This window comes from Pempheris klunzingeri, chromosome 19 (genome assembly GCF_042242105.1).
Source record: "Pempheris klunzingeri isolate RE-2024b chromosome 19, fPemKlu1.hap1, whole genome shotgun sequence".
Taxonomy (NCBI): Eukaryota; Metazoa; Chordata; class Actinopteri; order Acropomatiformes; family Pempheridae; genus Pempheris; species Pempheris klunzingeri.
The window spans coordinates 17,244,968-17,271,440 of record NC_092030.1 but is presented as its reverse complement, the minus strand read 5'-3'; the positions used below and the strand labels follow the sequence as shown (position 1 = coordinate 17,271,440).

Below are 26,473 nucleotides of genomic sequence, written 5' to 3'. Positions count from 1 at the left end.
ACTCAATTTCCTGCACCATACTCATTATCTCCCCATTACATCTGCTCTCTCCCCTGCTGTTGCACCATCACCCCTGTTTCCTTTCTGTGATCTACCAACTCTCCATTCCAACTTCTTATTTTCTTTGCCGTATCAACTTTTGTTCTCCTTTGTGTCCCCATTCCTCTTCCCTCTCTTCAACTAAAGACCAGTTTGTGCTCTTCTCACTTCCCGTCTGGTTCCTTGTGCCTCTGAGAGTGGCAGCTGCAGCAGTAGGTTCTCTCTCATTCCACTTTTTTTAAAGTGGGTGACCTCGAAAGGTGTTTTCTAACATCTCACTCACCCTGTTGGTCCTTTCTTCTTCCCTACCTTTTTTCCCTTCCAGGAATGGGTGACAGCCACTGACCTGCTGATCTCTTTGGACAGGCTTAACACATTCGGAGATGAGTTCTTCAAGGACGCTAAAGTGTTGCGCTCGTACTTCTATGCCATCTCTGATTTCTCTGTGGGTGGCAGGTAAGAGACACCTGAAAATGTGCAACCCAGGGCAATGTCACCCTGCATGGCCAACATTCTTTCTGAAATGTAAAAAAAAATAGTCACTTTAAAGTTTAACCTTGAGCTTTGTCCTGTAAAACTTTGGTTGAACCAAACACCAAACGAAAACTAGAAAGCTTTGTGGTGTCAAAGTGTATTTTCTTTGTATCATGGTGTTTTTTCATGCTTAAACAATTTTGAATTTTCAGCTTCCAGCTATCTCAAACATAGTGCAACATCAACAAATAGAATTGCTGCCTTAGGAGGTGGAGGTGGGTGAATGGGCATACAAATCGCAGTTTTTAACACCAGAGGTTCATGTCCTGCTTCTCAAATATCATTAGAGTCAGGCTCATAAACCAATAAAAATTAAAACAATTTAAAAAGTTAAAGCTGGAATGCTGGGAAGTTAAAAAGTTCCCACAATACTGATTGAGCCTATCACCACCAGGTAAATCCTTGTATTTCACAGTATAACAGAGTTTCTATCTAGTCTGGTGACATTCCCCAGCTGGTGCACCAGAAGTGATGCATTTTACATTAATCCTCAATGAATGCTTTGCCAGAGCAGGGGTATGGCAGGGAAAACCCAACAAGTGTCTAAGAAAAGTTTCTGATGCTCCAGATAAAAAAAGAAACTCAGCGTTCAAAGGAAAGACAGCAAGGACAAGCGTGGGCAACCAAAATCACCTGTTGGCATTCATCATAAGCATGTTGACAGTGTTTATGTGATTATTCTCACGGCCAGATGGGGGAGACAAAAATTCCAGGAAAGATTGTGATTTTGGTTAAAATAAATAAAATAAATTCAGAATGTCCTATCTGGTGCTTCAAGTTAGCTTTATCTTTGTCAGCATTGAACCATAGCAGTCATTTTCAGCCAACATCATTCTGCATTTGCCATAATCACTTTGTAGATATCTTTAAATTAAAAAGTCATTTTTTGCAAGAATTAAAAACATTGTCACGTTTCCTTCAAAACATATTTGAATATGAATAAAATATGAACATAATTGTTAAGTGTTGTGTAACACATGGTTATGATATTTGTGCAAAACGAGACAAGCAATCTTAAATCTTCACCCGGACTGCTGATTGCGAAAGAGATAGATAAAATGCCTTGCTGTCTGTCAGGTTGCCATCAGATGAGCATAAACCAACATAATCCTCCAACCTCCTTCCACTTCTTTTGCTTTATTACTCAAAGTAATGAGAGAAGACATGGCGCCAAGGACTAGGCCAGCACCTTGGCGCTGCAGATAGAAGTGGACGATTAAGTAGTTGAGATGAAGCCCTCAGAAAGAGTATAAATTTGATCTGACACCTGTCATAAACACTTAAGATCACTGCAGCGGCATGACAAATTACCCACCAATGCCACAACACTTGGGGGAGAGGCCCACATGACAACATGTTAGCCTTGTTCCAGTGCGTCCTGTATGAGTACACATGTCTTTACACCTCTTCAAGTTGGCCAGTCCTGCGCACAGATGCTGTAAAAGTCTCATCGTGATTCATAGTGGATATCACTGCAAGCAAAACCAAGGTGAACTGCTAAGAAAATAAATGTGCTAGAATTGTAGTGGTAACAATCCACATGTATGAAAAATGCTGTTTGCGCGTATTTTCCCCCTGGTAGAACATGAGGACTCAACATATTGCACATCACTTTTTGAACTGCACATATGCTGCCTCTACAGTTCAGGTGATGTCCCTCATAACTTATTCAGTTAGAATGATCACCAAGCAGCTCAAGTCTAGTGTAGAAGAGAACCGTGTGGATTGGAAGTACTTTTGAGTTACTAGGTTGTTGTTGTCTCAGCTACAACAGAAATAACTGGGTATGAGCCTCGGGCAAGCATACGTCTGGATCCGGGACAGCTGGCTAAATTTGACAGAGCCTGCCACTCAGCGACAAGTCCCTGTCCCATATCACAGCCACTCGACAAACCTAGATGACACTGCCAGGCAATATTACACACAGGAAAGCATAGCTGCCATCGTGCTTCAGAGGAAATGATACATGTAGGCTTTCCACATGCAGGGAGAGAGGAAATTAGCAGATAGTAACTACGTATCTTATTGTGAAAATGGACTTAATAAGTCCTGCATATCTTATCTACTTTTTAAAAGTTCTATAGCATACACTAATTAACTAGCTAAGATTGTGTGCATACATAAAGAGGTAAGAGGAAGCGAGTCAGATGAGTAAATATATGCTTGCATAAACTGTAACACAAATGCACACACACTAATAGACACAGAGATTTATCCTCGTTGCTGTTTCTCATACTCCTGGACAGTGTGAGCACATTAGCACTGAGCACACAGTTGAATAGTGCAGCTGCTGAAGGGGAATGAAAAGGCTCAGGCCGTGTTTGTGTCCGTGAAAGATAATAGGAAGTGACAACTCCTTACGGTGGAAATACCTTCTCACTTTCCTCTCTGCTCGGCCTTCTACACCATTCACTGTGCATAAGTATGTCTACACTTGAGTCTGCAAGGTAAAGCAGAGAGAGGGAGTGTACAGGAAAGGTTGTCCTTGCAGCCTTTACATAACTACCTGTCTGTGTTTCCCTCAGATGTAAGTGTAACGGTCACGCCAGCGAGTGCATTGAGGGGGAACACGGGGGTTTGGTCTGTTCCTGCCAACATCACACAGTGGGAGATGACTGCCAGAGATGTCACCCTTTTTACCAGGACAGACCCTGGGCCAGGGCCACTGGGGACTCCGCCAATGAGTGTTTAAGTGAGTAGCCTGCTTCTTCAAAATCAACAGGGCAGTGTTGAATTCAACCGACAAGCACAGGCAGTCAAAGGTCCCACAAAGGCCATCAGTGTACCACCTTACATCAATCTCCAATATATCTTGAACTTTTGATTTCCACATGTGCGGCTTTAGGGTTTGCGAGTTAGTGAGCAAATACACTCCATCACTTTGGAAAAAAAAAAAAAAAAGATTCCAGCATGACAATCAGTATGGCAATTATAGAACTGCGTTCATAGAATCTGCACTTCATTGATTCTCATTATGCTGTAAATTGAAATCTCTGTTGTCATTTTTCGAGCAAAAACAAACTGTAATGAAATTAATTTTGTGGCTGCATTACAGCACATAATGATTTTAAAATCCCTGCATTGTAAAGTCTACAGTGCAAGCATTGCCCCTTAGATGATGTGTGCATATTTAAATCAGCTCCGTCTACTTCTGTTATGTTTGAATACATACACATACATGCATTGTTCGTTTGCATATATGTTTGCAGGCACACTCCCTTCAAAGCTTCTGTTGCTGTGAATTAGCGTGAGTATTATCAGGTTAAGTTCATCACACTGTGCACTTCTGCTGAATGCAGTTGAGGATGAATTGTAATTGGCTGAGGGCTAAAAACCATAAAAGAGAGTGGCTCACAAATTGTATTTTTGTTTTTTTTGCTGAATTCTATTAACCAGCAAGCTTGTTTTAATTACTCTTACTCTTGGATCCTAGCAGATGGTGTCTTAAATAGACTACCGCACCCAACTTAATCAATGCGGTATATTAATAAATAAACAGACTTCATATAAAGGAGATGCAGAATATGGAAGCGTAATAATGTATGCTGAGTGTAATTGCACATCTCTATCTGGTACAAAACTCATTTTGCCTCAGTTAGCCCCACCAACCTTTTATACTTCTGCATTGGCACCGGAACAGCCACCATAATATTCTCTCTGAGTTTGGGAAAACATTTTGATAAAGGACATAGTTTTATCTGCTGGTGATTGTGATCAGCAAATCTACATCAAGGAAGTTATATACACTAAATATACCAAGAGGTAAAATCTAAACTTGATGAAAACTTTGTAAAGAACAGAACTTATAAACAATAGACATGAAGTTGTTTTTATGTTTTATGGCAAAATAAGATCAGAATCTATGTTTTATTTCATTTTATAAACCATTTGGTTAGAACGGGCATGCCTCCCAAGGTTAGAAGGTGTTGAACACAACATGAGAGGTAAAAAAAGCGAAAAGATTTATGTTTTTGGACAGATTGATATATCAGTTAACATAAAATGCTTTAAGGACAGCTATCTTTTAAAGAAATTGTCACCGAAACCACAAAAGAAACAAGATAGAAAAAAGACATTTCACATAAAACAAAACTTTTGAGAGGTTTTAAAGAAATTACTTCATAAAAGTATTTTTTTCTGTTACCCAGAAAAAGATGGCCTCACCCATCTACTCTCACCCATCTCTCTCTCTCTCACAGGGGAGATGTCCCCATGCTAAAATGTACAGGCTGAGCTGTCAGAGGTCTACGGTGGGAAACATCTGTGGGCTTGAGAGGGCTGAGACCCATAGTTATATTTGATATCTAGTTGCAGGAGAGCAGCGGTAACATTTGCAGTGTGAGACTGCTTAAGCTGCACTAATTTTAGACCACTCTGGAACAAGGCGGACAGGATAAGGTCCAGGCTGACAATACATAAAGCCGGCCCAAGCGAAACAGGGAGAACATGATCTTTGGCTTCGCTGGCACTGAAAGTAAAAGCAAAAATTTGCTGAGCTTCAGTATATTTGATACTAGAGCTGTTTGTTGATGTATTTGCATATGTTTGCTGTTTATGTAGCCTATATTGTATCCACCTGCCATACTGTAGCACCTGTTTGCACATAGAATGATTTGTATGTTTTGCTATGATTCGGTTTTGATTTCCAGTGTAAGCACAATATAAACGCAGTGCAAGCGAGGTCATGTGCTTCACATACCTTGTATCTAACTAGCTCTGTAACCCGGCAGCTGAAGAAAAACAGTGATTAGAACAAAGTGAAGGAGGAAGGAGGATTTTATTTGCTTTTTGCTAATCTTTCTAGCTTTGGATGGTCGTATTAATAATGATCACAGTTCTTTTTTTTCCTTCTTCCTTTTTCAACATGATACGTACATGAACTTATCTCAGTAACCACAATAAAAACTGCAACAAAAGTAAGAGGGGCCATATAGTATTTTGCTACTTCTCTTTTCTGGACTGTTTTTTTCAGTGAAGTATTCCCCCTATTCTCCTTCATCCTTCTCTCTTTCTTTTTCTCTCCATTGTCTCACATAGAACCGATTTTTCTCTGTAAATATGTAAATCCAGTATATATGTATTGTGGTTTTCTGGGCAATTCCTGGGTTTGGACCACTATCTTCTGGGACTCTCTATCTGTTGCCAGGCAACTGGTGTGGATCAAGACATAAAGTGATGCATTACCCCTTTAAAGTAAGGATTTGTCATATGAACACTGATGTGATTTTTAGGTGTTTTGTGGGAAGTAAACAAAAGGGATCTAACTTTTCCTTTAAGAACTGGGCATGTAAAGCTAATTTGCATACAACAAATCTTCACTAGTATAACTTTTGTTTCACATACCAATACAGCACGCTGAAAAACTAAACATCAAAAATATAATTAATCTTTTCAATACTTTAGTTTGATAGTTGGTTAATATTTATGACAGATATTCTTCAAAACCTTTTTATTAGAGCTCAGACAATAACAACAACAACAGAACCCGACATATAGTTATGTATATGGTGCACTCATGCAAATAAGAGGCAGCTCCTATTTCAAATACTTTGCAACATCGACTCCAATTATTGTCTCACAAAAAACGACATTTTGAAGGGTAGTGGTAAGTCAAAACACGTGCTGTGCAATTATGTCGGCTATTTACAATGACTGGTACCGATAGAAGCTGGCAATTTCCAACAAATTTGGCAAAAATGTCAAGTGTCTCTTTCAGGTAATATTTTAGTAAATAATTTCTCAGCAGGGAGAGTACACTGTCACGGACTAATGACCTTTTTAGGCTTACAAAACCACAGAATCTAAGAATAAGACAATAATTAAGATAAAAATAAAATAAACACAAAGTGACAAAATCAATAAACTACTTATTTTCTACATTGGTGTCTTGTCTCTGTAACTCTTAAAAACTAGAAATCCTCTTTATCATGATCTGGCACCACAACTGTGAGGATTTGAAACTTACCGCTCGTATTGGTTGTTATCTCTCCATTTCAAATAATTAACTTGCAGCCTCATATCGCATACAGACATCCTAGGAAATCCAATTACAGTACACTGTTTATAAAATGTGTGTTTATCTCAGTCAGTGCAGTGTGTGTTTGAATATTTGCACGTGTATGCAAATGATATGAATCAAGCATCAAATTTCTCAAAGGTTCTGCATGTCAGGACAAGATAGTGCAGTGTTAGGTGAATGATAATGTACATCAACCAGAACGCCTGAAATAGCAGTGAACAAGACTAGTCATTTAAACACGTTAAAGTAACCTCACAGCTGACCCTTAATGGAGAGTGTCAGAATAATCCTTTGGCCAATTAGTTAAATTGCATAATCCTCCCACATACAATGGCACAATACTAACCTGCCTTAAATATTGAGTATGGTTCTATAATATAACAAAATAGCAACTGCCAGCAATATTTTCTTGCCACTTTCTACCATCAATGTGTTTTCCTGACCTGTGAACGAGACAAATCTGTAAGCTCATGTGCTGCATGTGCTGCTCTGGCAGACGCCTCCCATGCAGGCATATATCCAGCTGACCTGATCGGGGTTGAGCACAACATCGTTTATCTAAAATGGGGCGGGCTTGATACGATGACAGAGGAAAGCAGCTGAGGCGTTTTCAATAACAACCAAGATGGTTAACGATTTTGCTGATCTGATCGGTTGTAGGTCCATTCAGTCGTGTCCAGAGGCATTTTGCTCCGCAGCCGTTTGGTCCATCCTTTGGAAATCAAGAGTGAACTCAGAGGTCCTGCCTTGGTCTGATGATGTCAGGCTATTGTTTGCAATAGTGTGAGGGACTTAAGTGTTGATTCTTTGACAGACTGTCACTAAATAAACACATGCAAATGAGTGCAAGATGTGCAAGATATGCTATTCTCTTCCAGACAAAAGGAAGTATCTGTAATATCTTAATAATATTTATCCTAGTCCAGTAAAAACAGCCACATGTCAATTGCAATTATTTTGATTTAAGGCTTTTATTAGGCAGACTGCTTAACATTTAGAAATCCTTTCAAAGAGGAAAAGACAGAAAAGTATTGACAATCATGATCATTACTGCTATCTCTCTGTATTGTGTGAATAGTAGTAGCAGGTGGTAAATGGAAGCTTTAGGGGGGCTTTTTATGTGACTGTTTCAGTGTTTTGTGAGCATGTCTGGGTGGTTTTTACTGGGAATTATACAATCAGTCCAGGTTGTTTATCAAAACTTGATATTGGACTGCTATTGCTGCTGTTTTCTTTGCCGTCTTAAAAGTGGCAGAGAGAAATATGCAAAGGGGTGTGCAAGACCTGGTCGTTTGTGTGTGAGTGTCTGTATATCAGGAGTGGGTATATGGGATGTCATTATCATCAAGATTTTCCCCCTCTGAGACTGAAATCACTCATAGCCCAAGCAGGGTGCTGCAGGTCTTGATAATTTTCCCCGTTTGTTTGATGTTGTCATCAGCTTAGCCTGAGGCAGTTCCAGTAGGTAGACTCTTTAAATCCTTTCTTGCCACTGATTTAAGGTTGAAGGCTGCGATTGTAGCTGAGAGACTGTGATCATATTCTTGAATATCAATAGTATGATTCATAGTACTGCAGATATCTCAGACACTTATCATCAAAGCCTCCTGTTATACTCCTACTGTGAAATATGATGGATATAGAACTAGAGTTTAGCCTAAAATCTGTTTAATCTCCCATTCTATTTGCTTGTTTTCTTTCTCTGTTTGCATGTTTGCTTTGTGAGCTCATAGCGAGTAACTTAGGACAATAGAAAATATGTGATCTAGAACGGAACCTAAAAGGCTTCTGATTTTGGGTTGACTAGACACGTCTCCTGTTTACGATAATAAGTTCCCACTGTGTCTGGAAAAGTGTGATTCGAATCTGAAATCTTCGTTTTCCCTCTCAGAATGTAAATTGGCACCTGTCAACACCCTTCCACTTCATTTCCTGCTGAGTCCTTTCCACCTCAACTGTCACATGGTTGAGTCCACACAATCCACATTACAATTATGCTCCATGCAGTGGGGTCTGGCCTGTGAAAACTCAACTACCTGCGAACCACAAGTCACAACAAAAATATATATATAATCAGTGGCACGTTTCTATGTTAAACTGCAGCTATGTACATTCATGCAGACCTATACCACAGACACAGCATGTTGCAATTTGCCTCCAGTTCATTCATTCACCAAAGGTACCACCAACACTTTTAAAGTAAATCAAATTTGTTTCTAAACACGCTATACATGTTAGAAAGTTACTGCTGTGAAAAGACTGTGACTAATGTAGCACTGAATTGTGGAATCAATCCATTATCATGTTTCTCACCATTTTTGTGTGGAGGATTTTTTTACCGGGCTGAAATAGTGGCTCAGTAACGCACTGGAGCTTCCTTAGCCTGACTCTTCCCCCAGCAATATACAAAAGAACACCTCTGCACTGGAGGATTTGTTTCCAGGAATGCAGTAAACAGTTTCCAGCTACTTTTAGTCTTCATGCTAAGCTAAGCTAACCATCCCTTGGCTCTAGGTTCATATCTAGCTCACAGACATGAGAATAGGATCCATTTTTTTCATCTACCCCTCAGACAGAAACCAATGTCACACTATTCCTGTAGCAGGAGGCCAGGCATACTAAAATATATCTAATACACTCATGACTCTTTTCTGCATTAAGGCTAAACACATTAAACCATATATAAATGACTTTTCCCACTTTGTATATCTCACTGCAGACTCTGTCATAACATACACATGAAGAATCACAGCCCCTCTCCTCCGGTGGGGTAAATGGTGTTGTAGTTAAGCTGACGTGTTTGCAAATGCAGCTTTTTTGCAAGACATCTTATCAAAATTCACATCTTAACCTAAGGACAAAGGTAACAGGCGGAATGGTGTGTGTGGTAGGTAGAGGTCTGGTTTGACGGTAATAGTACACAAAAGGTTGTGCAGTTAGATATATATATATATATATAGACACACACAGCATGATTCCTCATAGAACGGTTTCTTATCACTGCTGGTGTTCTACTCCCTTGGCTAGTCCGACATCTCATTCGTCCAGCAAATTAGATGTAAAAATGAGAAATTACTCTGCCTGCAGGGATTATGTTCCCTCTCTGCAATGCATTTTGCAACAGAACTAAGCAATTATTCACATAAAGGGCAAAACACAATAAGATGGTGAATTGTGTCACCTTTTATACAGGTGAGGTGAGGTGGCAACCTCCGTCAGCCTCCCAGAAGCAGTGCGCTGAATTTCATAATTCAATCAGAAAAGTCAGTGTAGCTTGCTTGCCACTGACTATTTTTCATTCTAACTGGTTTCATTGACCATTTTAGTCCATAATTCTATACTTTTTGCTATCAAAACAACAAACAACAACGAAATAAAACATTCAGCATAATTGATCTCAATATTTGAGCTAATATGTGACCAGGGTTTCATACTTTGTTGTTATTCTTATGTATGACATTGTGTCATTAGATATACTTGCATCACAATAGTTGATTTTTGTGGGTTTTCTTTGGTGAAGGTTATGTTTGATTGTTGACTGCTACCATTTTGATTATCAAAAGGAAACCACTAAGAAGTATGAAATCAACCTTACAACCTTCCATCTCTTTGCTTTGATTGTAATGATTGTGCAGATACCACTATATAGTAGCACACTGCAATAATTTATTCTGGCCTGTAAGGAGCCGTGTACCGTACAGGAGATGGCTGTTACTGTGAGCCCAGGCTAATCTCTATAAGACAAAGCCCCAAGGAGCAACATGAGGGCAATGTCCACGCCTATATGGGCATGATATGCAAATTAAAGAGTCCTTGGAAGCCCTCAGCGGGAGTATGAAGTGCTGCAAGTCTGGCTTCTCAAGAGAAGTTAGTGCCCTTGACTCACAGTCAATGAAGGCAGTGGGGAGTCCCTTTTTCCACACAGGGACAATGCAGGAAGTTTGTAGTCTGTAGGGGAGACAGCTAGTTACAGTGTAGTTGCACAGAACCTATTGAGAAGAGTTATTCAGAGTTATTAAGGACATGGCGTTTAGTTTCCCGACTTAAAGAGCACTGTTACTGAACAAATCCGGTATGCTGTATGCACATTGCAATGAATTTGTGACCATTCGCAGCTCACTTCTGTCACAGGTAGCCGCCAGTAACACCAACCCTACACTCTAGAAATTCAATCATACCAGACCTTGTGTAAAGCTATGTGCTACAGTCACATTTCAATTTCATTTTAGTTGAGCAAGTACAAAAGCATGTCCCTGTGTCTGTGTAATTGTGAAAAACAAGACAGATTTCTGAGAGTACTGCAGGTTACCACCAAAGCGCTCTGTAGCGTTATTTTCTGAAGTATTTCTGCTATAATCTGGGAAATTTCTTATTCAAAAATGTAAGGTTTAATGTTTGCGGACGTGGTTCCATTAATCACAGGAAAGAGTCATTGCATTATTGTGTTTGTACTGAGTGTGAAGCTAAGTCTGCCTCCTTATTTGTGTGGAGCCTCCGGGGTGGCAGTGATGCACAGGCTGCATGCTCAGCAGGACAGCATGTGGAAGAGGTGGTTGTAGGTGGACAGACCTAAATGTGGTGAAGATGGCCAAGCACAGGCTGTGGGAAGCTCTGTAGAGGTCTTTGTGTTGAACCTGTCGTTAACAGCTTTAAGTGATTTGTTCTGTTTCAGTTTCCCTCTGCCATACTTTATATTTGCACCTCTTGTAGCAATTTGTTCTGCTAAAAACTGTTCTACCACACTTACTATTCACTCCTTTACCTAGATGGAAAACAAGCTGCGGCATTTTAACAGGCTTATTATAATGTCTTTACTGGTTCGAGTTCTTTTCATTTACCATAGGAGGTTGACAAGGCCAATATGGCATCATCATCAAAGGCTGTTAATGTACATTAACGTAATATAGAAACCCAGCTGGGAATGATCCAGAATAATTATAGTCACATAACTATTTTTTCAGTGCAGATAGCCAACCCAAATAAAAATAGTAAAAACAAAAGGCAGGTACTGAAAGAGAAGCAAGCAATTAAAACGTTAGTAAATATACTTTTGAACGTGCTGAGAGGGACGGTAAGCCAGATGTTCAGTTTTCCCTGAAGCTCATTTCAGGATGGAGGACCATAATTACACCAAGTTATTCTCCTCACTTCTGTTCACACATGAAGTAACTTGTGACAAAACCTATTGATAGACCTGAAGTTATGTGAGCAAAATCTAATTTTGAGATGATTGCAAACTTTTTATGATAGTAATAACAAACTTTATTTAGCGCTTTTCAAAAGAAAGATAGAAAGTGCTTTACAGTGAAGGACTGCGATGAGGCAAATAAAATAATAAAAGTACCAAATAATAATATACAAAAATGCAACAAAGGCCCAGGCTGTTGTTGACAGCACTGCCACCTGGCTATCAGCTAGCCTGACCAGCAGTGGCAGCACTAGTTGGCACAATGAAGACAGAGTGGATGGAAGCTGACAAGTAGAGCCGGCTGGTTGTATTTGTGCTCTAGTTGCCCACCAGTGCCACTCAGAACTCCGTCATGCTGCAGCAACTTTCTATGTGGGGTGTCAGTTTTGTCAGATTCCGTTGCCCTATGAGCGCGATTGCTGATGTGATAACAAGGGACGCAACATTTGTCAAACATTTGTAGCAAAGTCTACTGGTTCCTGCAGTATCTTTTCATTCCTTCCATCAGAAATCTGGATTTAGGACGGATGCTTAAAGCTGCACCAGTCAATATTTTTACAATTATTATTTTAATATAATTTTTTTAACAGTGTGTTCTATTCTCTGTGACTGCAGTTCCCCTCAGCTCTACAGAGCTTTTTAGCATCTTTCAGATCAATGTTTTGGGCTTAATGGCCTCAAGTTTAGAGCACAGACATGGTCCACACATGTACATGGGCGGAGATTCAAAATTGATTTCACACATAGTTGCGTTCTGGAATGTGTCACCTGAAAATGCTAATGCATGCAAGCGCTAGCTGCAGTCTAAGCATTGCGCTAGCAGGCAATAAAGCATGAAACACTGAAATGTAGCCCTTCTGTTTGGGTTCACTTCCGCTTGAAGCAACCGTGAAGCTCTAGCTGCGAAGCGCTACCTAACGACCATGGTCCAAAGGCATCTGCATATTTATGACACATTGCTTAATTCTGACACGCATTTCATCGTCTTCATGTTTTCTTTTTTCCTTCCTTCTGTGCAGTAAGTACAGCAGTGCATGTTCCTCTAAAGATGCAATGGTTGTTTACTACCGTGGTCGTGGAAATGCTCAGTAGCTCTATATCGCCCCCTCGAGGACTGATGTTTGTTACCTCCACTGGTGCATAAGAGCGTACGCTGAGTAGCACACTAACCAGGGATGTGCGTTTGTGCATTTGTGCCATGTTTCTGCCCTCTGATTTTACACTCACTGCTCTGTTTCAGCCAAACAGCTTTGATAAACCCACTGATAAAGTAATTACATTACACGTCAGCAAAAGTAATTTGTTCTACTCAAGACGTTTGTTGACTCACAGCTCTATCAAACAAACAAAGCCTCCACAGCCACACGTCTCTAATTCTGTATTTAATACATCTAGAAAATGAAGATATGTTGGTTTAACAAGCAACAGGAAACCGCTTCGACTCACCGCATTTACTATCCAGCATTAAATGCACTAGTTTCAAGTCCGACCAAAACACAGATGATCAACAATGTGTAAATCAAACAACTTTAGGGTTACTGAGAGGTGCATTTCTTATTTCCAGGAGGTTATGCGCAGTGTTGGCAAAAGTACACACATTCTCTTCTCAAGTAGAAGTACTGATATTTGTTTAAGAAAAAAATATTCATAGTGCTGACTGAACTTCTTTAGTCAGTAAAAGAAGTAAAAAAGGTAGAAGTGAAAAATGTAATAAGTACATTTCTTACATTTCTCTTAAATAAAGCCAGAAATGTGGAATGTCTTGCTGCTCTGAACATCTGCTGGTTTACTTTAATCCACGTTGCCACTAGCTCCCACTGTGTGGACACTCACTAGAGACCTTTTCTCTGCAGTTTCCCTCTCTTCTCTGTTTTAATCTGGTTTTGTGTTGTCTGCAGAGTGAAAGAGTAATGAGCACCAATGGATATACAAACTGATTGTCTTTTCTATGTATTATTGTCCCATTTATTTAGGTTAAATCAGTTTTGATGTTGGCAAGGTGTGTAATGATGAATTTTTAAATACAGTAGTAATAAAGGAATGAGCCTATTTTGGATTAGAAAGTCCATGTGTTTTTGTTAAAATGTAGGGAGTAAAAAGTTTTCAGAAAAATAAATTCTCAAGTGAAGTGATACCTGAAAATTCTACTTGGGTACAATAGCGAAGTATTTGTAGTGAGTTACTTCCCACCTTCTGCTCACTGGTGAACATATTGGAGCATTAAGCAGCTAAAGAGCCAGATGTTTCCCACAGGAGTTGGTGGAGACCAAACCGAGAGGGAAAAATGAATATTGGACTGTTGTCAGGTGGCCAGAAACACAACCTGAAATAAATGTTGCTTCGTGTCTGCTGGGTGTGACAAAATGTATAGCTTGCTGTGCTTCACAGGAGTGACCATAATATTAATTAATGCAGATCTAATGAGAAACAACGAACAGCTTGTTACAAGCCAAAATTAAAGTGTTCATTACAAATATGAGAGGAGTTTCATTATGAAGGAAGCAGGCTTTTCTAAGACTGTGTGAACCCTCGTGTACTCATAATAATTTCACAAAGGTAGCATTAGATGTTAAATGGAGTATAGAGCTCTTCATTGAATCTCTTTCAAGTTTTTCACCACCAATTCCAAGTTTCTACCGTGTTAGCTTTTAAAGCAACTGGTGATCCTTTTTATCTTTGAACTACAGCGAACGCTGCTGAGCCTCCTTATTAACAGGAAGGAATAATCATATGGTTAGTGCTAGCACAACAGAGAGCTTGATTCATAATAAAATGGGCAATTTTACCTAAATCCCCCCTCAGGGTAACTGGTAAACTAAGGAGGGATTTGATGTGAGGGGTATGAGAGCTGTGATGGTGTGTTATCAGTTGAGTAATTTGCTCTTGTATAAACATGAATTACTGTTATCTAAGTGCCCCCTGACAGCCGATTGGCTCCTCATTAGGCCTGTGTGAAATGAGATTAGCAACGAGCCTCTAAATTATGATCCAATCCCAGAACACATAATCTTTCACACATATATCCCCCTCTGTCTCTTTCCTCTGTCTATTTCTGTCTTCTCTCTTTTTACCTTGTTGCCTCCTCTGCCTACTTCCTCCCCTGCGGCTGCTCTTTCCTCGTTCTTCACATCTCCCCTCACTTGACCTCTTGCTCTTGCTCTTTCTTGCTATCTTTCCCTCACAGAGTGTAACTGCAGTGGGAGGTCAGACGACTGCGTGTTTGACATGGAGCAGTACCGGAGCACTGGCAGTGGGGGGCGCTGTGTGAGCTGCAGAGACAACACTGACGGGCCCCATTGTGAGCGCTGCAGAGAGAACCACTACAGGAAATCTGCTGAGGAGCCCTGCCTACCCTGCAACTGCAATATTAATGGTAAAATGCAGATACATAATCTTAATTGTTTTGGTAATAACTTAAAAACCGTAATTATAATCCTTGCCAAAATCATTGCTCACTACTGGCATGAGAAAATTGAATTATGGTTCAATTGGAATGCTGTATTGGCACAATAAGGCACCATGAGCGATATTTAGCTACAGACAGAAATGGCTCATGGGATTAATTGTTGCAAATTTTATGGCCAAACGTTTTTAAATCATTAACAGCATTACATTAATATCTACTCTTACGCATCGACTTCTCAACTGCCAAACCCTGTCAAAGAGTAGGATACTTTCTGCTTCATAATTTATACAGTCTTGTTCCTTGTCATGTCTTGCACATCTCATTAGATGTATTCTTGCCTCAGCCTCCCAAATGACCATTAAAGAAAACCATGACTGTGCTCAGCTTTGCTGTCGTGAATTGATCCAGCTGACTCACCTAGCATTGTCAATGAAGAGACTCTGTGGTCATTACACACAGTCTTATTTTAGGTGGTGGAACATTAAATGTTTCGGCTCTTAATTACACCATCATCAAGGTAAAGAGAGAGAACCAGAGGGCCAAATGAACAAATACATCAGCTATCTTTTCCCCTGTGTTTCCTGAATGGTGTAAGGTGATTGCACAGAGCTGTTGAAGTCCATTATATTGATAAAAGGTTATAGCAGACTCCATCAGGCTTCCTTTTCTCTCATGTCCACAATGCCCCAGCTGGTCTTTTTTCTCCATTAACTAAAGCTACAGTATGTCAGCTATAGTGTGGTGGCAAGGTTATGTCCTGCTCTTCCAGGCTCACCTGTGGGCTTTTTGAACAGCAGTTCAATAACAGGTATTCAGTTATCCCCATCATTGCAAATTATTAATGATATATTGATCCATTTCATGCAATTTTGCAATAACCTCAACGGATTCTAGTTTTTTCCACCATTTTCTTGAAAATATTCCTCCCTTTTTCTCTATGTGTGTCATGTACATTCTGTTTTCTTATTTCTTCCTGGATGATCCATCTACTGTCCCTCTCAGGTTCAGTGAGTCTGCAGTGTGATGTAGGGGGAAGGTGTGCGTGTCGAGTTGGCGTGACAGGGGAGAAGTGTGACACGTGTCGGGCTGGCTTTCACTCGCTCGGCCCCGGTGGCTGCAGGTGAGCAACAAGCACAGTTATATACACAGGTGCACAGACATATTGATGCATGAGACTCACATAAATAAAGCAAATACTGAAAGTGTGACTAAAGATTTGGGAAAGCATACCCTTTAAAAAAAGAGTGGGTGTAACAAAGGGAACAAGTAAAACAGGTATAAGGTTAGTAAAGCTATGCCACGTAACTTCCCCAAACTTGAATTCATCAAACTACAAAGCCGCCATAAACAAGAGCATTCTCATTGCTTTATGTGACACCACTGCGAATTAGTGACCTTCTTATTAGTGAGATTCACATTATGCCCAATATAGTATCAAACTGCTAAAAACAAGCAAGCTAACCCAACCCAATTTTCCACATAGAAATAGAGCTGAGGGAAAAAAGACAACAACATTCAACTTAATCAAGACTTCAACAAGACAAACTCATAACAAGGTACTTTAGGGTCATTTAATCTCTTCCTGTCCTCGGCCGCTTTCCTGCTCTGGTTCGTCCGGATCACTCTCATGAGCATTGTTTTCAAATGCTCTGTTTTCAGCAAAAATAAAACTCTTATCAACTCACAAAATGTCAGACAGCCGACATCTGCAACCACCTGGAGAACACACTTGAGAATAAAGGGCTAAAAGGGTAAATATTAGACCTTTATCAAGTCGCCTCATTCTCGAGGTGCTAAATGCTGATGTTAAATGTCTGGTGGATGTGTAAATGTAGTTCCTAACAAGTTTGCTACATCAAATTTACGAGATAATATGTCAGTGGCCAAAAAGTCAGCTATACCAACAGATTTAGCATGAAATTCATACATACTTGGTCAATACAATACTTTTCCCTCTCCAATATAATCTTTAAAAAATTGCAACACTAATTATTTTGGCATCAAACCATTTTTTTCAAATAAACCTCAGAGTTTTGGCTTCAACCTTCAGCATATTTGCATTAACATAATAGCTTAAGTTGACTTAATCAGCCCGTGAATGATGAGGTAAACCCAAACACGCCTCTGCTCTGTGGAGACTGGACTTTTGCTGTTTGCGTTGAAGTAACCACAACTTCTGCAAATTATTGCCATCAGTCCCCTCCTGCTGCATATGGTCAGTGATTTGGTTGGCCAGCCGTCCCTGACAAGGAGAAATAGACCTGATGTTTGAAGATACTCCAGAACCAAGCCAGCAATCATGCGGTCTCCTCCATCTGTTGCCATGGTGACCGGATCCAGCCTCGCTGCCTTCAGGAGCTTCAGATGTTTAGCTGCGGCCAAAGCCAAAGAGAAACTCACCCCTGCTTTCCTCCAAAAATAGTTGAATGGATTATACTTCAGTTAGGTTATTGTAGTCTAGTTTTGACATGACATCCCATCTCAATGTTATCTGATTTCACTGACCCAAACATCCATGATCCCCTTTTACTGTCACACCTTTTACTGTGTAATCTTTCATAATTCAACTATGTAATACCAGTTAATTCCAGTGTTTCACATAATTCATGACAGTGCATTGTTTAGCATGCAGTCCATAAATGCATCCATTTATTTAAAGATATACTGTTTGGTGTTTTGTTACAGAAACAAACTAATCACAGATTGAAAAAGATCTCACAATTGATAGCTTGTTATTGAGAGCTGTTTGAAATTGTTCACTGTTAAAGGGGACATATTATGCAAAATGCACTTTTTAATGTCTTATAAACATAAATATGTGACTGGTGTGTCTTTTAATCCTCAAATAATGAGACAAAACCATCTTTTTTTTTTTTGCTCCTGCTCCATCTTCCTGCAAATATGTGTAAAACTGCTCTGTTTAGTTTTGGCCCCGTTTGTGATGTCACACACAGGGATCTTTTGAACATATGACCTTGTGAAGCATTAGCAAGTTGTTCAGCTAATGTGTTTTCCCTTCAGAGACAGCAGAGCTGATGCGAGAGTCGTAGGGCAGTGCCCGCTCAGGGAGCTGACCAATCAGAGCAGACTTTGCTCTCTGGGAGGGAGGGCCTTAAATAGACATAGTCAGAAAGAGGGTTTAAAAAGCTGTTTGCAGTATGCACAATGTGAGAAAAGTAATGTGTTTTTTGAACAATACAGCATGTTAACATATTCTAGTAGGACCCCCAAATACAAACATGAACCTGATAATGAGCATAATATGTCTCCTTTAATTGAGGAGATCCCCTGAATAAGAACACAATTAGTGCATTTATTGAAATATTGTTTTTCTATATTTACACTTTTCTCTGATTTTGATCATTTCAGGAGGCTCCAACAATGAGCTGAGCAGGTTATGATTTATAGATTTCTAATCAAATTCAACAGCCTGTAATAAATAGGCAGGGCTGCTTTCATTCCTCAGATTTGAGACTGATTTACCTCTGAGGCTTTGCACACTCACATTTTCAGTCGGGGCGTTTTTCTGCATCCTTTGTTGCAGGTTGAAGATGCACTGACCTGCTGCATACATTTCGATGATGAAAAGCAGAGTCCAACTTTCTCTGACCTGGGTGTGCATATGAGCCAGCATGTAAATGATGGTGCATATGTGTGTGTGCGTGCATGTAAGAAGTATGTTGTAGAATTTATATTCATAAGAAGTCCATCCTTGCTCTCCCTGACCCCCTCTACCTGCCGAGGGAATGCTAAGTTGTGATTATGTTGAATTGCATATCAATGATGATTTGGTGCTAGTATTATTCTTGCCACCTAGCTGTGACAACAGACAATGGACTGTTAATCAGAAAAATAAAAACTCAGAATTAGTTTTTGACAGACAATTTCAATATTTATTCTTGTGACCTTAGGAGGTGACAGGACATCACCACTGCCAATACATGGCCAAAAACATCAGTTAATGAGGGTTTAAGGTGAGGCCCAACATGGAGGAGGCTACACTGAAAACAATTACTGATTAAGATTGTACCCATAACCCAAATTTCCTTTATGGAATATCACACGTTTTGGCAATAACAAATGTATGTATAAATCACAAGTGTAGAATGGTATTAAAGCTGATGCTTAGTTCACCAAGGATTATTCACACAGCCCAAATTCTGCTAATACACACAGATGTGCATGCACACATGCCATCATACATGCACACGCATACACGCATGGCTTCCTTTCATCCATGAAGCAAAATCACGTTGTTGAGCTGAGGTGTGAATTACTCAGACCAGTGGAGCAGAAACAAATGGAGACGGCTTGCCCTGGGATAATTAAATTATTTGTAATAGCACCTCATTAAAAAAATAGATTCTGTGTTACAGTTTTTCAAAGCAATCAATCAATGACGGTGATCAAACAAATTTGGACAGAATCCAAGTCACCTCTGACCCACGTGCCTCAATTGTTTTTATCAAGGTTGTTTTCATTTTTGTGATATATTGTGTACTAAATTAAGCATCTCAGTGTTGTTGATTTGTTAAAAGAACACTTGAGTGTTGTGATGACAAAAATGCCCTCACAGGGTAGGTTGGTTACTAAGGAGACTCAGGTTCAAGCCCCAAGACAAGTGTCCATGTTGTTGAAGTGTCCTTGAACAAGACACCCCACAGTTTCCAAGGTTGCTGTTGTGTAGCTGACCATCTGTGATCTGGAGGGGGGGCAAGCGAACAGAGAATATCCCCATACAGGTCACTGAAGTTATCACATTCAGTCGTCCTTGTCTTTGAAAATTCTTGCTCCTTCTTCCTTAATTACATGTTTTCTTTCACATGCACATGTTAAGAGCATGGGATTTAAATTTTTCATCTTCGCATCACTTGTTATCTGCAGGCCGTGTGATTGTGACTCCAGCGGGAGTGTGGACCACTGCTCTCCTCTGGATGGACGTTGCCACTGTAAGGCAAATGTGGAGGGACAGAGCTGTGACAGGTGTGTTATGAGACTGTCTCTTAGGTATGTGTGCGCCTATCTAGTTACCACGGCAACTGTTAAGTGCTCCACAAAAGAGCAACTGAAGTCATTGCGAACTTCTTGTACTTTATGTGCTTTCTGATCATGTCTGATCTGTAAAGTCTTTATTTTAAGCACAGTATCACTCCTAGATTGAACAGAAATTTAATGAGAATTTGCTTATTATAAAACATAAGTTAAGTACATTAGACCCAGCAGACAGGTGCTCCAAAATATCAAAACTAAAAAGGTTTTGGGGCCCTCCATCATTTTGACTACTTGGACAGTGAACATGTCAATAAGTCTCTGCCTCTCCCTGTCTGTTTATATCCTGTTCCTCTGGGACACAGGATCAAAGTGATGAACTCACTGTGACATTAGCGATACACACAGCCCCAGGTCTCCAACTACTGAATAATTCTGTGCTCCCTGTTTGTTGACTTTTTTGGGGGGATTTCACGGATTGTTGAGCAGGCAATTCTCCTGCGTAATGTGACTAGTGTAGTGGCTGATTTTTAGCCGTGTTCCTGTCCCACCCATGTGTCAGCTAGTGTCTGTAGGTCAGCGCTGAGGGTCCTTGCAGCTGAGCTCAATTTGGTCCCTTCTTACTTAACACTGCGGTCTGCAGCAACCAATACCCAGACTGCTGTGCTCAGAGCAACTTTAAAAGATTAGTAGGAATAACACTACAGCAAGGTTGAGCTACATCGCTGCAATGAAGCAAGTGCAGAGTATGTAAATGTTAATAGCTTTTTATGCATGAGGGTATGTGTGTGTTTGTGTACCTACAGATGCAAGCCAGGCTTTTTCAACCTGCAGCAAGTAAACCCAGCAGGCTGCCAACCGTGTTTCTGTTTCGGACACTCGCTGGCCTGCTCCTCGTCCAATCACTATACTGCTGTCAACATCACTTCTGACTTCATTGAAGGTATTGTCAAAAGCTCATCAGCCATTAATGAGATTCCCTTGTTACTGTGGAGTTGTACTATCCAGCTAAAGTTAACAAGAAGAACAGTTTTTACTTTGTTGTCTCTGATTTCAAACCCTCTTCCAACTACCATGAACTACCATTGCTTTTATTATTGGTGAATGTGTATTGTACTCTTGTGCAAGTTGCTGTGTTTCCTTTTTATATCAACCTGTGTAACTGTATCAACTATATCAACATGCGGTTTTATATTTTTAGGGGGTCTTTTTAACATGTGGCCAGGGAAAGAAGATAAATGAATATAGGGTTCTTTTTTTCTCTGTTGATCACAGATAAAATAAAAGCAATGGAAAAATAATCTGAACACATCTCCCCTGAGAACTCAAACGTGTAAACTCTTTACATGAACACAGGCATTTGTCATATTTATTTTGACTGCCTGTGATGCAGAGGTGAATAGCTGTGATTCATGTTTTGTCTCCTTTTACCTCCAGATCAGGACGGCTGGTTGGGAGAGTTCTTTGGAGGGCAGGAGTACCCCCTGCTGTGGAAGGAAGGTGAAATCTACCTGCTGCCTCTTACCGAGGAAGACATCGGCTTCTACAAAGCCCCTGGTGAGTCGGACAGCAAAATAACAGAGATCCGAGCTAATCCACAAGAACAGATCGTTACATCAGTTCAGGTCAAATGGGAGGGTTACAGTCCCCAGGAGGATGTTTTACTTTTGTAGCCAGTTAAGTTATTAGATAATAAATCCTTTAGTTGTTGCTCTTCTAGCAAATATGTAAATGATATTAGCATTAGTAGAGCATCTTTAATAGCCATAGCTTGTTCCTGTTGTTCCCTGCTGAGATTAATCAGGGTGTTTGGCAGCAGGTCATATGGCAGTTATTCTGACACCACTTCCTCCAATCCTTTATCAGAGCCATTAGAAGATAAGGGAATAAGCTGGCACAGCTACAGGACTTAGGGCCCATTTCTATCAGCCGCCCCAGCAGCAAAGGCCTGATGGAATTGGATGTCTCGGCCATGCTGGAGAAGCAACAAAGTGAAAATTGGCTTGGTTTCTTCTTGTCTCCACTAAGTCGGTTCTAGGCATCAACTCACAGCCCCTCCAGCCACCATGCAGTCCGCAGCCAGAAGCAAAATAGGAGCAATCCCATTAACTCCGCATCCTGGAGGTTTAATGCCCCAAACGCGCAATCATAGAGAACGGCTCCATTTGGAGGCGTCTTATTTTAGAAAGATGAAATGCTTATAGCTGGATGTGACAAAGCCTGGTGGTCAGGCTTGAATGTCATTATAAATGCGTTAAGTCATGGATGTACAAATTCTGTTGTGAGTGTGTGTGTGTGTATGTGTACATGGTGTACATAGAAGTCCATAATGAGTGCTTGAATGCTCATATATGTGTAATTATAAATGCACATAGTTAATGGTGCTTTTTTTAAATTGCTTTCTTCTGCACTCGGCCTATAGTAGCGTCTCTGTAGGCCACAACACACAGATTAGCGGCCCAACTGGCCAAGAGCAGCTTTGTGGCAGCCTGCTTATCTACTTCGCACAGTGCTTGTTTATGTTGTTTCTCCACATAATAAATGCACAAATCTATTGCCTTGCCATCCCTATTAATGATCTCATTTTTTCATAGTGGTGCATGTGTACAGTTACTTTAACGATTAGACCAGAGTGGCAGCAGCTTTAGAAGCAGCTCTGGAATGCTCCCTCTCTCTCACAGCCACTGTCTCTGCTCTTTTTACTTTTAATTTGTATTTGTGCTGAAATCCCTCCTCTGTGTTGCTCACCAAAGTAAGCGATAATTCTGAGTGACAACTCCACGTCGAACATCATACAAAACGCAATTTCTGTGATTCGCATGAATGTACTCGCCGCTGTAGTTTGTCTTGGGCTTCAGCTGTCACGCGAGGGACAGGAATCAATCATTGCTTTTTTCTTTTCTTTGGGATCTGCATACAGTAGCTCCACAGCTCCAGAAATATCAGCCGATGCTAAAGAGGACAAGGATAGTGACTGACAAGGCGTCGTTGGACCAGCCACAGAGCGTGAAGGCAAAAAAGAGAGAGAGAGGAAGAATTTCACTTGAGTTTCCCAAATTCCCCTTGAAAATCAGGCCAACATGACACTTATGCCTTCACTCTTTTCAACTCTTCATCTCTTCACCCCGGAGGCCAGATGACCGACCCAGTCCGGAGTTAATCCTTCTTTTTCACCGGTGGAAACAGTTAATCTCTGTTAACATCTTAATATGTCTCCTTCCCTACTTTACTTTGACTACTAATGTGTCAAGTGCCCAAGTCATAAATGTACGTGGGCAGACGTGTGTATGCATGAGTGCACTTGGGGACAAAGTCTTCCTCTGGAGCATGTGCATTGCCACTTGTCCTCCTCCTGATCCTGGACATCTGCTTGACAGTTGACACAGGCGGAGTTCAAGTCCCTGTGGTGACTCAACAGACTGAACACTTGAGCGCAGCTGCCAGGCTCTATCATACACAAGCATGAAGTACCTCCCTAAACAGTTGCTTTGACCTGCCTCCAACGACCGTGGTCACCACTTGAATCGGCTGGACAGTAACTGGCTCTCTTGGCTGAGCGGCTTTCATGCTGAAGGGGACATCATCTAACATAAGTCCTTGCAGCCATCTGTTGAGAAGCTTGCAATGTTGATCCTTTTCATATCTGCAGTGCAGGCCAACCTGCTAAGCCTAAGGCAGTACGGAGACCGAAAGAAAAAAGGGAAGAATTGAAGACAGAGGGGGAAAAAATAGAATTTTAATGAACTAACCCTCTACTAGAAGGCAAGAGAGCAGCATATGGCTGCTCTTGTGTTCACTTGAAGAGTGGAAGGAGAGAGTAAGAAGAGCAAAAGATCATGAGAGCAGCTCCGGGCTGCCTGTCACTCTGATTCAAGCTGAATTTGCAACTAAGAGCCTCACCCAACCTGAGCGGTACCTGCACCCAGGTCTGCCTGTAATCCAGCCTAGTGGCCTTGTCATCTGGAAATGTAAGCAAAGCAGAAAGGAGATGTAGCAAAGGGAAATGAGAAAATTGAGCAGACAGAACAAAGACGGGGGATGATGATGAGGTGTATGGAGGAAGAGAAACAGAGGGAAAGTCAACTAACTTGGAAGGTGAAGGAGTGCTTGAGCGAGGCTCGAGTGGGAGAGTAAAGAGTTCAGTATGCTTGAAACAAACTCAGTTGTACAACGTGTTGTCTGACCACATCTAAAGGTGAAAGTGTTGATACCCATTCCAAGTGGTAACACTCAAAAGCCTTGTGAAAAAGCTGCCATTATAGTCTCGTCCTGGCTGCATCCCACTGCCTCCCCAATCTCTCCCTAAGAGCTCCGTGTTGTTTGTGTGTACTGTTGTCTTGACACAGTGACTCTCTCGGGCAGCCTCTTCATTCTCATTCATGATGTTGCACTTGGTCGCACCCACAAAAAGTGACAGAAGTAGTTGTGTGCGGAATGAAAAAACAGATACCTTGAGAGAGAAATTCAAACTCTGGGTACTTTCTCACCTCCACACACCTGACCAACTGTGGGATTTCACTTTTTTATGCATACTAAGGCCTTAAGGCTGTTCAGATGAACATTACAAATGAAAATTAACACATTAGCTAACTCTGGCACATTTACATTGATGTGGAAACTTCAGTGTTAATTAATGTACACTGATCCTGGTAAGTAAGTAAGTAGTGCTTTGTTGTAAAATATAGCGTTCTCATTCATTTCAGACCACTAGATGCTGCAATTGTCAAGACAGGATAGCATTATTGGAGTCATGATAACTTCTGTTGTAGTCTTTCCTCAGAAGCCTTATCACTCAAACTGTATCTTTTCACTTTTCCCACACCAACAAAAGCCCTTGCGTTTTCTTTCAATGCCATACTATTTTTAGTCTAAACAGCCGCCAATAAAAGAACAGTATGACTCCTTCTTTGACATTTGAGCAAAATCGCTTAGACAACTTTTGTGTGGGTTGGACAAGAACTCTCAGAGCTGAGCGGAGATCAGCCCTCTGAGTTGATCTCCGCTTACAGGTGACCCCAGTCTCACCCTGCTCCACACTCTACTTTGTACCGTGTTAATCCCCTGCGGAAGAATCAGATAGATTTGCTTCTTAAAATAGTAAATTTCATATATATTGTATCAGATTTATATCCAAGATAAATCATCGCTACATAGGGGTATTCAGCGTATATGTGTACCATTCTACATATGCCTATCTGGTGTATGTTCCTTTTAAAGTCCCAATGAATATGAATAACACTTAGCTTTCATGTAATTAGGTTTCAGGTCACGTATATTGCACCAGAAACCAGTGCAGTTCAGTGGTAGACTCAGTGTCCTGATAGTATTGGGCCTGTTTAAAAGTTTAAAGGTTGTCCATCCAGCCTTTGCCCTCAGACTGTCTGCATGGTGGTCGATGTTAGAGCCTCAGCGGGACTTTGTTTGTGCAAGGTGGTTGTGATTTAATTGAAATGGAGTTGATTTAATTTGGTTGGAGCAAAGTCTAAACCCCCTGATTGATTGTGAGCTCCTCTGCCGTTCCCCAAAAGTTATATGCACATCCATCACTTTTTGTGATGGCGGCTTTATGTGTTCTTGGCAGAGTGTCAGTGGGAGCACAGTCAGTGGACTTCAGATAATTCTGACTGACTCATAGAGGCAAAATGGAAATGGAGTGGAACAGGTTGAAGCTTTGTTGTTGTTTTTTATTCTGTTTTTTGAATTTTCTGATTGAAATACATGCACCATTGTTTTTGGACTGACCTCACTGCAATTTTTTATTAGAGGTTCTGTTGACCCCAAGATATTCAATGACTAATGATACACGGAGAAAAACAACAACTATTGGAGAAGCGAAATCTGAGACTGAGACTGTTGCTCTGTTTAACCTTAATGCCAAGACTTGTTATTTTTACCCTTTGTTTTCTCTACTAGTGAAACAAATCAGATATAATGTGTTAATTAGAAAGTGCTGCTAGGTGGATCTTTAGGCAGGGTACTGGTCGCCAGTCAATCACAGGGCTGACACAAAGACAACCATTCACACTCAAAAAACTAACCTGCATGTCTTTGGACTGTGAGGGGGGAGCCAGAGTACCCAGAGAAAACCCACCCAAACACGGGGAGAACATGCAAACTGTTACAGAGAAGAGAAAGCAGCCAGGTTCAAACCTGGACTCGGACCTGGAACCATCTTGCTGTGAGGCAAGAAAATGTGAATCTCAGTACTGTGAGAGGAGAAACATTCTCTCATATGAGCAGCCAGCGTGCTGTGGTATTTAGAGATTGCTAAACTATTTAATTCTCCCCAATTTGTCAT

At 40.7% G+C, this 26,473-nt stretch overlaps 1 protein-coding gene across 1 annotated transcript in view; it reads left to right on the top strand.

Moving 5' to 3' along the window:
- Positions 1–26,473, top strand: part of lamc3 (laminin, gamma 3) — a 95,112-nt gene that overhangs the window by 22,798 nt on the left and 45,841 nt on the right. The window contains exons 3-9 of the mRNA XM_070850425.1: positions 365–495; positions 3,099–3,265; positions 14,965–15,153; positions 16,189–16,306; positions 20,071–20,169; positions 20,982–21,118; positions 21,613–21,732. Of these exons, the coding sequence (XP_070706526.1) occupies positions 365–495; positions 3,099–3,265; positions 14,965–15,153; positions 16,189–16,306; positions 20,071–20,169; positions 20,982–21,118; positions 21,613–21,732 (961 nt within the window). The remainder of the gene's footprint in view (positions 1–364; positions 496–3,098; positions 3,266–14,964; positions 15,154–16,188; positions 16,307–20,070; positions 20,170–20,981; positions 21,119–21,612; positions 21,733–26,473) is intronic.